This window comes from Diceros bicornis, chromosome 1 (assembly GCF_020826845.1).
Source record: "Diceros bicornis minor isolate mBicDic1 chromosome 1, mDicBic1.mat.cur, whole genome shotgun sequence".
In the NCBI taxonomy this organism is placed as follows: domain Eukaryota; kingdom Metazoa; phylum Chordata; class Mammalia; order Perissodactyla; family Rhinocerotidae; genus Diceros; species Diceros bicornis.
This window is the reverse complement of record NC_080740.1, coordinates 83901516-83915166: the sequence shown is the minus strand read 5'-3', so window position 1 is coordinate 83915166 and position 13651 is coordinate 83901516. Positions and strand designations below refer to the sequence as shown.

Below are 13651 nucleotides of genomic sequence, written 5' to 3'. Positions count from 1 at the left end.
GATAAAGTAGGCAAAGGATTCCCACAGATTCCCATTCCAGCTTCTGCTTTCATATGAGGTCTCCATGCCCTGGAGAATATTGACACTTCCCCATGGAAGATTTGACTTCTCCCTGTGTCAAAATACTATACTCAGGAGCCAAGGCAGCAGCTGGTTACTGACAAGCCCGCCCAGACCAAAATTCTTATGGCCAAGGATCAAAGGGGTGTTGCAAGTACCAGGGCCACCTGGGGTCATTGAACCCAATGAGGACTCTCGTGTTGGAAATCCCAAGTTGGCAAGCCAGAGGAAGCAGCTACCTTAAGACAGGTGGGATTTCCCCCAACCCTGGAAATCGAATCCACTGACTAGCCGCTAATTCTACTTAACATATTGAAGTACCTTGCTCATAAGGAGCCCAAATTGAGAGAAACAGGAAAAAGTAAACAACACTGTTATAGCATATAGCTCATAGAAACAACGAGGGTGGGGTCTCTGTGCTTTGTGTGATGTTAGGAGATAAGTACAATGTTTCTCTTGGATTTATAGATGAGGAAACTGAGGCACAAGGAGGAAAAACAACTTATCTACCTAATAAGTTAGTTGATTGATAGATAGATAGATAGACAGACAGATAGATTCAGAAGTCTAGATTCTAACCACTGCACACATTGCTCCCCCCAAAAATGGTAAACATTTATTGAGCATATACTATGTACCAAGCACATATGATTTTTCAACAGATATTCATTTGAGCACCTACCATGTGCTAGGTACTGTTCTGAGTACTGGGGTTGCAGTGATCGATAAGACAAGCAAAATCCCGAGCATTTTACTTGTATCAGCTCATTTAAGCTTTTACACTAAACTTCCAAGGCATTACCCTCCAGGTAACATATGAGAAACTCAAAGAGAGATTAGGAACTTGCCCGTGGCCACACAGCTAGAAAGTGGTAGAAAGTAGATTCAAACCCAGATTGGAGTTCAAAGTCCCGGCTTTCCTGAGCAGCCCACTGCTGATGTCATAATTTATTTTGTGCATGTGTGTGTGTATATGTATGTGTGAGTGTATATATATATATGTAAGTATGTATGTATACATATATACCGTACTTGTTCATTTCCTCTCTTTCCCTCCAGCCTCAGAGAGGGTAGAGACTGAGTCTGCCTTGTTGACCACTGAATTTCTAGTGCTGAGAACAGCACCTGGCCCACAATAGAAGTTCAATTAATATTTACTGAGCTTTAATAAATACTTGTTGAACTAAAGGGCTGCGAACATGAAGGGCAGGTATGTCCCTTGTTCTGGCTAAGTTCTTTCTTGCATTTCTTGAGATTACTTCAAGGGATGCTGACCCAGCTTGGCTGCCAATTTTGATTACAGCCATCAAGTGCCCTATGACCCTTCAGGATAGATTCGTACCTCATCTGGGGCCCTGCCATTTGCTGACATGTTTGAAAACAAAAGCTTCAGCAAACACCAAGTGTTAATAGAGTTTGGACAAGCAGCAGTAGAAGAGGAACAAAAACAATAATGGAGAAAAAGAATGTAATTGCCTGAAGGTCACTTCTTTAGTCCCTGAGCTAGGCTTTGGAGGGTCTCCGCTCCAGGGGTAAATAGAACTAGCCAGCAGGTCCACTTTGGATTCAAGTGAAACACACTGATTGAAATGCACAGGCAGTTTGCCTGAAGTCTGGGCAAGGTGTTGACAGCCTCAGCACGGAGGCAACATCCTGGCATTGCATCAGGGAGGGCAAATGTGATGACCCAGCAGAAGCTTCAAGCAGCAAGGCCAGAGCTCACACTCGGTGCAAGTCAGCAATGAACGAGGCAGGAGAATCACAGCCAGAGGGAACCAAGGAGAAGGAGGTGTTCCTCCACCAACCAGGAGAGGACAGAGGAACTACAACCTCTACTGAGCACTTTCTATGTACCAGACACTATTCCAAGGGCTTTACCCACAGTCACCTATTTAATCCTCGCCACAATTCTTATGTGGGTACAATTATTATCATCCCTATTTTATAGATGAGGAAACTGAGTAGTGTGAGAACAAGTGAATATCCCAGGGTGACACAGCTAGGAAGGAGCTGAGCCAGGATTTCACCCTAGGCAGGCTGGCTCCAGAACACACACCCTCAACCAATACACCACACTCCCTCTCACTAATGGATACGTATTTAGCACCTGCTCTCCGCTGGGTGCTTTAGGACCCCTGTTGGATTCTCATAATAACCTCATGGGTTGCAAATCATTGTGCTGTTTTTCTTGAGACCAAGTACATTCCCAGCCAACAAGAGGAAAGTTGGGATTTCCACAAGTTCTCTAAAACAGTGATTCTCAACTTGGGACAATTTTGTCTCCAAGGGAACATTTGTCAATGTCTGGAGACATTTTTGGTTGTCACAACCTGGGCGGGGTTGGGGTGGAATGGAGGAGCTTCTAGCATCTAGAAGGAATGCTACTAAACATCCTACAACGCACAGGACAGCCCCATAACAAAGAATTATCTGGCCCCAAATGTCAACAGTGTCAGGGTTGATAATTCCTGTTCCAGAACATCATACTAGGATTCACTCTCTCCTTTCTAGTACTCCTGTAGACACACGCACACAAACACTCACACACACACACACACTCTCACACTCTCCTACATTCACACACTCACACACTGGAGTTGGAATAGAGGCTTTATGATGAAATCAAGAGCTGATTTCTCAGTCCCTCCCCCTCCAATGCAGGGTGTGTCTGGCACTCTGCTGGATCTTGAAAAAGGTTAGAAAAGGGGGGTGAGAGGGGATGGCTTCTGCCCTCCTGGAGCTTTTGTGAAATCTAGTTGAAGAGATAAAATGAACACACAAGAAACAAGAAGCTATCTTAAAAATGAAGGGCTAAACTGTGGGCCACAGCAGCTATGAGCTCTCAGAGGAAAGAGATCAAGAGAGGCCTCATGAAGGAAGTGAGACTGGAGGGAGAGGGAGGGGCAGAGGGAGGTCAAGGGGAAGGACTGCAGTGAGAGCCCCTGAGACGGTAGGTGGGGAGTGAAGGCGGTAAGGGCAGGGAGGAGGGAGGGGAAATTAGCTTGACATGTGCACAGTCCCAATGAGGTACAGCAGGGCCATCTGAATGGAGTGTGAATGGAGGGTGAGAACTCTGGGGCTTGGTGCAGTGGCCACCTACAGGGGTCCAGGTGTTTGGAGAAGAGTTCAAGAACACCATATTCACTACTGTGTTGTTCTCACAGGACCTAGCCTCCTGACAGGGAAGGGGGTAGCGGTGAGGAGATGAAGGCAAGATGGGGCAACTCAGTCTATTTGAACCTTAGGAGGCCAAAAGAAAGTGAAAAACCTCCAACCCTTGTCCCTGATCCATCCACCTACCTACTTATCCATCCACCCACTCATCCATCCACCCACCCACCCACTCATCCATCCACTTATCCACTTACCCACCAATCCATCCATCCAATCAACAAGAACTAATTGAGCACCTGCTCTGTGCCAGGCACTCTGTACTGGAGAAGAGCAAGAAACATGGTATTGCTGTCATGGAGTTCACATTCTGTAGAGGAGCCAGATAATTCTACACAAGGCTGCAATGAAATATGATGGGGATGATGGCAGGAGCCATTGTAACATGAAGGAAGGGGTACACCCATTCCCAACCTGTGAAATGGGGACATTAGTACTAATAATGGTGTTTTTTGCTGCCTCAAGCAAAAAGAAGAAAGAGAGATTACTACTGGATTGTAAGCATCCTAAGGGCAGAAACTGCTTTTTTCAGCTCTGGGCCCCAATACCCGGCTCAAGACCATCACTTAGCACAGGTTTATTGAATTTAATTAATCTTGATTGATTATTGATCTGAATAGACCATAAATATAGTTTTCTTATTCTTGGCAGCTCCCAGCTCCAAGAATTCACACCTTGGGCAGAATGCCTTGGCTGTCTATTGTATTGGTTTACTAAGTAGTTACTGAGTACATTCTACCAGGGTCCTTAAGTGGCTGCCATGAATGGGCCTTAATGAAACTGTAAGGCAAAACTGCACATGTGGGGGCCTGCCCCGTGGCTTAGCGGTTAAGTGTGCATGCTCCACTACTGGCGGCCCGGGTTCAGAACCCGGGCGCGCACCAACACACCGCTTGTCCGGCCATGCTGAGGCAGCGTCGTCCCACATACAACAACTAGAAGGATGTGCAACTATGCCATACAACTATCTACTGGGGCTTTGGGCGGAAAAGGGGGGAAAAAAATAAGGAGGAGGATTGGCAATAGATGTTAGCTCAGGGCCGGTCTTCCTCAGCAAAAAGAGGAGGATTGGCATGGATATTAGCTCAGGGCTGATCTTCCTCACAAAAAAAATTAAAACTGCACATGTGCACATTTTGTAGCAAGAGGGTTTACAGCTTCCATTGGATTCTCAAGGGGTCCCATGTTACAAGAACGATCAGTCTCTCTGACCCACCACATTCCTGCTAGTTCCTTGGAGCTGGATGGACTCAAAGTTGACCCCTAACAGAGCTCTGCCCTCAGACAATACGCCACTCGGTGGGGGAGATGACATGTAGCTACATAACCAAAAAACAAGATGAAAAATGAAGACTTCAATAAAACAGAAGAAGTTTCTTCCAGGGATGAGGTGTAAGAAAACTGCCTGAAACAGGTTGCAATTCAGTGGGCCCTCGAAGCTCTCTGCTCCTCAGTTTCCTCGCCTGTGAAATGAAGATAAAGGTACCCACTTCTCCGGGTGCCTTTGAGGGTTAAACATGATACTGCAATGCTTTGTAAATGTACCATGCTGAAAAAAGGTGAGGTAATGTTATTATTTATGACAATGTAGATGACAAGATGGATCAAGAGTTTAATGAAGGAAGTCCTGTATGCCATTCTATTCTTCCAGCTGCTCAGACCGAAAACCCTGGAGTCATCCCTGACTTTCTCGTATACCCATATCCAACCCATGAGGAAAAGCCCATTTGCTCCACCTACAACACACGCATGCAGAATCTAAGCACATCTCCCCTCCACTGCCGCCCCCCTGTTGTGAGCCACCACCCTCTCTTGCTTGGATTATCGTAGCAGCTGCCTTACTGGCCTCCCTGCTTCCACATTTAATTCCCCTCTTTCCATTCACCATAAAACTGCTAGAATAATCCCTTTAAAACAAGATGGATGCTTCGACAATTCTCAAAATCCTGCAATGCCCTAGCCCCTTCCATCCAAAGTAAAAGCCAAGATCCTTACAACACAAACCAGGCACTACCCAAAACGATCTCCCCTCAGAGAATTCATTTCCCACTGTTCTGCCCTTTGCTTCCTCTCCTCCAGCCACACTGACCTCCCACACATCAGAGAGCCTTCCTCCTCAGGACCTTTGCATTGGCTGTTTGTTCTATGTGGAAGACTCTTTTCTAAGACAACTCCCTTACTGCCACCACCAGAGAGGCAAGCAGCAAAACCCCACTTCCCAGGCAAACCCTCAGGGTTCACTTGGCACCAGGTGTGCCCCTCTGCCACAGCCTGACATGCCAATCATGCTGTCTGAGGCCTGGCATTGCCACCACTTAGTCTAGTCCAACACATGCCTGCTCAGCACCCACTCTGTTCAGGCCCTGTGTTGGATCCTGCGGCATCTATGAAAGTCACATTATCCACCGATGTCTCCTTCCACCATCCTAGTTTAGGCTTTGACTCAAGGGATCATGCATTGTCAGGGGAACTCTCAATGTCCTGACGCAACGTCTGGAGAAAGGTCTGGAAAAGTGCCCATGTTGTCAGTCATATCCTCCTCCAGCCCCAGCTTCTGTGACTATAGCTCTAAACCACTGCAGAAGCTTACAGTGACCTGGTGGGGTCAGAGGGGCAAGGGATGACTTTCTCCAAGGAGAACTAAAAACCAAGTAAGACTTAAGAGGCTCACAAGCTCAGCCCAACTGCTTTTCAATTCACACCAATTAAAGGAAGTGGGAAGAAAGGAGAAAATACCTATTAAAGGGAACATTTGTGGCATCTCTACCCAGATTCCTCTGGAGTTGGGTGACGATAAGCGCTACCATTCCCCCTTTGCAGAACATACGCTACAGAAAACAGACTGTGGACCCCATGTGTGATTTATTATTAAATGAAGCTTTTTTTGGAAAAACAAAAAGAAGTCCAAAGGTCTGGAAATTAGCAGACTATTATAGTGACTACATTGCCTGTCTCAAAATACAGCAGCAATACAAGGATGCTGATCTCAGGAGGAAGCAGAGCTTAGCAAACAGTCTGTCAAGGCTCATTCAAACACAAATATTATGGTTGGGGGCAACATGGCCACCGACTAATGAGGATCCCATAAGCCTAGGGATTAGGACAATCTCCTTACGTGGACTCAAACAGCCAGCCCAGCAGACGCTCCTAAACAATCCCAAGTTGCTGAAGCATCAGAAAGTAGGAGGCCCAGGCACCTAAGAAATGGTTGGAGAAAGGAATTAATTTCCAATCCATGTGTTTTTGTTGCACCAGACTAATTTCTGGGGACCAGTCCAAAGATACAGTTGGCTCCATAGCAAAGATACATGTACTAAGATCCCTCCAAGCATTCCCTTTGGAATTCTTTTCCCCATTGTTCCTCAGAGGGGCTTCTCCGGCCATCTCAGACCTCCCTCTGATATTCTCATTCACGGAACAACTCTCTTTTGTTACAATAACACATATCACAATTTGTAACTATATGCTTATCAATTTGTTCATGAAGTTCTTTTTTGTCTTCCCTACTAGACTATAAGCTCCAAAAAGGTAAGAACCATGTTGACCTAATTCTAGTAATCTCAGTGCCTAGCACATAGGAAACGCCCAGCAAATATTTAAGAAATAAATGAAGAAAAAATGAGTAAATGAGTGGACAAGTTAGTGAGCGAATGATGCTCTCTGTCCCTCCTCCTTAAATGTTGCCTTTGGCAACAACAGCAGTGTAACTGGTCCCGCTGTAGCAGAGTTCTGCCCTGCTACATTTGGGATGCATGTTCCACTCATGCCTCCTATTCAAAGAATCTGGTCCCCTACTGCTCCTGCTAGATAAGTATCAAGCCTCATGACCCCACCCCATAGCCACAGCTCATTGGACCAGGCAGGGGCAGTATCCTGATCAGAGTGGGACTCATTCTTAGGCTGGCAATGACCTCTGACTTGAGTGGCCTTTCTTGAAAAGGTGAGGCAGTCCACTCAGATCTTCTCTTTCAGGACTTTGAACAAATAAACACAGAGAGAAGATTCAGTGGTTGCTCGAACTGCAAAGTCATGCAGAGTTGTGGCAGGTGGCATGCTGGGGCCACAATTATGGCGTTATCAGAATATCACCACTATGAAGGAGCAATGGAATTAGAAGGAAGTTAGTGAGGAGAGAAAGGAGAAGAGAGCCGACGTGTTTAGAGAAGCTGGGAAGCCATGAGAAGAGAGGCAGAGGTTTCCAGGGCTGCCTCAGTTCAGGCCCTTCCGGAGGCTTGCTGGTCATGTTTCCTGGATTTCTGTTTGATTTCCCCTGACCCTTAAAATATACCATTTCCCCTCCTCACATACACAAACACACCACACATCTTTTAATTGAACTAGTTTGAGTGGATTTTGTTTCTTGTAACAAGAGTCTTGGCTGCAAAAGACTCAGGTGCCCATTGCCCACTCCAAATCTAACTATCCCAGCATGGACCAGCTCTGTCCAGGGTCCTGGGCTGCATCAGCATCACCAGTATCCCTGGACCAGGGGGTAGTCTCAGATTCTTCCATATCCCCCAACCAAGATGTAGGAAAGACTCCGTCTCTGCGTTTGCAGAGGCTTTTATGGTTCAAATTGTTCCCCTCCCCACAAACAAAAGGTGTTTTAGAGTCCTAACCCCCAGTACCTCAGAATGTGACCTTATTTGGAGATAGGGTCTTTACAGAAGTAATCAAGTTAAAACGAGGTCATTAGGGTGGGCCCTAATCCAATATGACCGTTGTCCTTATTTAAAAGGAAATTTTGGAGAGAGAGACACACACGGGAGAATGCCATGTGAAGATGGAGGCAGAGATCTGGGTGATACTTCTATAAGCCAAACAACACCAAAGATTGCCAGGAAACTACCATGACCTAAGGGAGAGGCACAGAACAGATTCTCCCTCGCAGCCCTCAGAAGGAACCAACCAAAACTCCCCAACACCACACCCAGGTACACAACCATGACTAGAGACAAGTTGCATTGAGAATAGGTTTCTGGCATAACTGATGCCCCTACAAAAACCACCTGGCAAGTCCAGCTTCAGGGAAAAAAAACCTTTTTCCACCCTCACCCTCTAACTGAGAACCCCTAAGTCTCATACCACAGACCACAGGTCACCTGCTATGGACTCAACTGTTGTCCCGCCTACAGCTGCAAATTTGCATACTGAAGTCCCAATCCCCAGTACCTCAGACTGTAACCATATTTGGAGATCAGGTCTTTAAGGATGTGATTAAATTAAACTAAAGCTGTTAGGGTGGGGCCCTAATCCCATCTGACTGGTGTCCTTACAAGAAGAGGAAGAGACATCAAGTGCAAGCATGTATGAAGGGACAACCCTGTGAGGACAAAGTAAGGAGAAGGTGGCTGTCTGCAAGCAAAGGAAAGAGGTCTCAGCAACCAACCTGCTGGCACCTTGCTCTTGGACTTCCATCCTCCAGAACTGTGAGAAATAAATTTCTGTTGTTTAAGCCACCCAGCCTGTGGTATTTTGTTATGGCAGCCTGAGCAAACTAACATATCATCCCCAGTATCCTTCCTCCCCTCCTTCCTTAGGAATGGCACTCCTATCTTTTAGCTGGATGCATGGCCACCTACATTATAGACTACATTTCCTAGTTTCCCTTGCAGCTCCTTTTGGTCATGTGATTAGGTTTTAGCCAATAGGCTACAAGAGGAAGTGTCAAGTGGGCCTTAGGAAAGTGTCCTTAAAATGAAGGGTCATGCCCTTCTTGTTGCCCTCATCCTTCTTGCTGGATGGAAGGAGACTTGATGGTTGAAGCTTAAGCAGCCAGCTTCGTTCAGGAGGCAGAAGCCTCGTGCCAAGTGCAAGAGAGAATGAGCCACCCTACCACCTCTTCACGGACCATTTCTGGGCTTTCCATGTGAGAGACAAATAAACTCCTAGCTTGGTGAAGCCATTATTTTTGAGGTTTTCTATCATCCATAGTCACACTTAATCCTAACTGATATTACTTACTCTTTCTACCTCCTCCTTTCCTGCCTTTCCTTCTCTCCTCCAAGGAGAATGCTCTCATCCACTGACAAGAGTCTCAAGCAGAGAGGATTAAGATAGCAAAGGCCAAAAGGAAATGTTAATTATAAGCGGACTCCTGCAAGATTAACTAATCAGGCAGTCAGTAGACAGGTAAACTGTCACCCACTTCTGTTCTTCCACTCAATCCCTGCCCCTCTCCCAATTAATCACATTAACTTCTTACAGATGACACACCTGCTCAAAAACTCCATTGCTCACAGAATGAAGTCCAAATTTATAAGCTTGATACTCAAAGCCCTTCACAATCTGGCTGTAATCTATCTCTCCAATGTTATTTTTCACTACAAACATCCACTAAAACCAAAGAGGTCTATTTATCGTTTGACCCAACCCACACATTCCAACCTCCTGCCTTTATCTATGACATTCCATTCCTCCTCCCAGATTCCCTCCTAGTGTGGTGCAAAGGGCCTGAGGTCAGAAGTCAACTGAATTTAACGTCCAGCCCAAGTACTTCCAAGTTACATGAACTCTGGGCCTCAGTTTCTTCATCTGTAAAATGAGAATAATAATACACTGCATCACACCCATAGTCTGAAGCCAGACAAAGATATTGCATGAGAATGGGTCTTGTAAATCATAAAATACTACACTCTTGTAAGGCATGATTGTCCTGAACCTGATATTAGGGTACATTACCCTGTGTCTCTCCTGGCTCTGTAACTGTTAGGTAACCCCCTTGACCTTACTAACTTTCTTTGAGCCAACAACGTTACTAAGTGCTTTTCATGCATTATCCCATTCAATCTTCACAACAATCTCATAAGACTCATATAATCATTATTACCCCAGTTTTATAGATGAGGAAACAGGCCCAGATTTGAACTCAGTTCTAACTTCACAGCCCAAGCTTCTAACCTCACACATATCTCCTCAAGGGCAGAGGCTGTGCCCTTTCTTACTTCATAGCCACACTGTCTTGTCCGTGGAAACTCCTACCCCACTTCTACGTGAAGGTTCTCTCTGGAACTCTAATGGACCACACGTTAACGGTCCATCAAGGAAGGAAAAATAACCTGGCCAGGGATCTACATGAGGGTCACCCTGGCTGCCCACCAGACAGCAAGAGGAGCGAGAAGTCAAGTGGTTCTGGTGATGAAGCCAGCCCCCCAGCAACAGACACCAGCAGCCCTCGTCAATTAGGCCAGAGGAACGATGGCTAAATGCCACCCACGCTCAGGAAGAAACCAAATGGGAAGCAAAGCTCAGGTTCTCCTTGTGCTAGGCCTGGCTGAGACTCCAGAGATATTCCAAGAACCCGCCAATCCCTCACATGGCTCTACCTCTTTATCTTCTTCCAGGCACCCACACTCATTATCTCAAATGCTCTTCATAAAAGAATGCTTTGAAATAGAAAAGTATTAATACCTAGACTTACAGTGAGAAAACTAGAGCACAGATCTGCCTGCAAATGGTGATGGTGTCAGAACTAGAACCCAGACTCCTTATTCTCAAGCCACTGTTCCTTCTGTTGGATAATCTAGTCCCGTGTCTCATCATAACCTAAGCCTTTCCTTTCCATCTGCCCAGAGCCTGCAGATGAGGGCGGGAGGTTACCTTCCTTAGTTCTGACATTCATCTGCAGAGAAAGAGATCCCTTTGATGAGCAGGCACCTACCAAGTGCTCTCTGGCTCCCAAGAGGGTCATAGACCTTCTGATCCCTCATAAAATAGAATTTTCATAAGTAGGCGTGAAAAATGTCAGCTATACCATCAGATCAAGAAGGTTCCGGGCCTGAAGCCTAATAGAGTTCCCAGTCCCTGAGCACAGAGGTGGGATTTCCCCTGCTAGGGAGGGTGAGAACCCTATTCCATCCTGTAGCCGCATTCCATCCTGTGATGTCATGTCCTCAACTGGACCCCAAGGAGGACAAAGTCTAAAAATAATAATTGATAATATTTAGTGAGGATTATTTTGTACAATTGTCATTCTAGGCACTTTATGTGGATTAACTCATGAAGTCCTGCCACATGCCTGGGAAGCAGGTGCTGTTATTATCCCCATTATACAGACAAGGAAACTGAGGCCTGGACAAAGTAAGTAACTGTCTAGGTCACAGGGCTGGGAAGTGTGGGAAGCTGAAATCCAGGAACAAGCAGTCTAGCACCAGAGTCCATGGTCCTCACACCACAGCACAGGGCCTACACAGCTGAAATGCACTGCAGCCCTTGGGGCGGTGGGCGGACTCTTCCACCACACGTCAATCTCCCCCATTAACTGCCCTGAACCACCAAAACTGTCCTTTGTCTACCACCCAGGTACCTTTGCTCTTCTGTCCACCCAGCCTCCGTCTACACTAGCTTCAGCACAAATCTGCTCATGCCCCTCCCCTGCTCAAAAGCCCTCTATTGCTCCCCACTGCGTAAGTGGAAAAAGTCTCAATTTCTTAGCCGGGCATTCATACCCTTCCAAAATGTGGTTCCAACTTACTTTGAGCATGATCATTCTCTTCAATGCACCCTCCCCTCAAGGCAAAAGGAGCTACTGCTCTTCTTTCCTGGATATGCCCTTCACGTTCAGCTTTCATCTCCTGGACCACATGGGTCCCTCCACCTACAATGGCCTGTCTCATTTAACAGTCCCCATCTTCCCTAGAGAAGAGTTTCAGCCTGATACCTCCAGCTGGAAGAACCAGAGTTAAAGAAGCTTTGAAGCTAAAAAGGGTCCTTATTGAGTCTAGTTCAAATTTCCCATTTTATAGATGAAGAACTTGAGCCCCCTTGAGGGTGTGAATAGTTATTCGTTCTCTGGATGGGGACAATTCACCTTAAAACACTCTATAGTGCCTAGAGCCCAGTAAGCGAATGGATAAAAGTTGAGCTCTCCAGGGCAGTGTTTCTCCATCAGTGGCCTTGGGACCCCCTGCATCTAATCACTCTTGGTGCCTGGATCCTCCAACCTCTGACCTGCTCAATCCTCATTTCTGGGGGTGGTGTCTGGTATCTGCCTGTGTAGCAAGCCATACAGTGGTTTTAAAGTTCACACTTAAGTTTGAAAACCACAGTGAGTCTACGGGGATTGCACCACGGACGCCACTTAGTAGAAAGAGTTCCAGTACCTGAAGCCTCCCTTCCCCCAGCCACCACTTCCGCCCCTGAGCTCAGGCAGAGGCCTCTGGGAGTGTAGATGGCTGAAGCTAAGAGGCTTACTTCTTAGACATCCTCAGATAACCTGGCAGGATCCTTTCTCTCCAGAAGATCTCTGGGGGCTGAGTGAAGGATCCCGCCACCCAGACCCACCCCCCAAGCCTGCACAGCCCTCTGGATGCTCTGCCAAATCAGGCGTCATCTGACCCAGGAGGAACAGGCAGGGGAAGCAGGCAGAGGAGTGCCGCTTTGGACAGGGGTGGAGGGAGGCATGCTGGGCCAAGCAAGGCCAGGCCAGGGGAGAGAGCGGTGCTCCCTCTATGAGGACAAGTCTCCAGATGGGGCGATGGAGTCCACTCCCTGGAACGCTGGGAGCCTGGTGCACAGAGCCAGGATGCCAAGCGCTCGGCTAGACCCCATCTAGGAAATGCATAAGCGTTGGGGAGAAAAGGCGGCCCGCGGTGGGCGCGAGAGGGCGCGGGCTGGGCGCAGCCTGCTGGGCGGAGTGCCCACCTTCCTCTCCCGCTGCATCCTCTTCCCCGCCCAGCTGGCCTCGCAGCAGGCTGAGGGAGCCACGGCGCCCTCGGACCTTGAGTCAGCGCTCCCTGCCCGCGCCCGCGCCTCCGGCTTCCGCAGCATCTGCCTGCGTGCGGTTCTCCGGCCACCTGCCCTTTCCCTGCTGCAGACCCCATGCCCGCACCTACCCACTCCGTGCCGCTCCTTGTCAGTTTTGCGCCAGGGGCCCATAGCTGAGCCGGGGGCCTGCGGGCGCCTCGCGTAGTCCTGTGGGGAAGCAGCCAGGGGGTGGCTAGGCGCTCTGCCGGGCCCCACTTCCTTCCTCTTTTCAAACAAACTCCATCTCAGGGCCCGCCCTCCCCTCTCCTGGGCGCCCCGCTCCTCCTCTTCCCTCCCTTTGGGCAGGGGCACATTAGAAGTGGTTAGAAGGCCAGAAAGCCCCCGCAAAGCTTAGAAGACACCCCCAACTTGTCTCCTCCCCAGGCGGGTGGGCAGAGGCCAAGCAGGTACTTGGGACGACCCATGCCGCCACCACAAGTGCAGCAAGTTCCCCGATAGCTGAGCCTAGTGGTTGAGCAGAATCCTCCCTCCCTCCTCACCCTCCCAGCACGAGCTTTGGTGTCAGGTGTAGGTTCAAATCCAGGCTCTGTTGCTTATCAGCTGTGCAACGAGGACAAATGTCTCTTCTAAGCTTCAGTTTACTCATCTGTAAAATGGGATACTAGTACCTACTTCATATGATTATTGTGAGGATTAGAGAAGACAATGCCTGCAG

General features: G+C 47.7%; 1 protein-coding gene across 1 annotated transcript in view; it reads right to left on the bottom strand.

Annotated features, from left to right (window-relative positions):
- Positions 1-13153, bottom strand: part of DOCK2 (dedicator of cytokinesis 2) — a 406650-nt gene extending 393497 nt beyond the window's left edge. The window contains exon 1 of the mRNA XM_058545716.1: positions 13065-13153. Within this exon, the coding sequence (XP_058401699.1) occupies positions 13065-13107 (43 nt within the window). The 5' untranslated portion in view covers positions 13108-13153. The remainder of the gene's footprint in view (positions 1-13064) is intronic.
- Between the last annotated feature and the right edge of the window lie 498 nt (positions 13154-13651).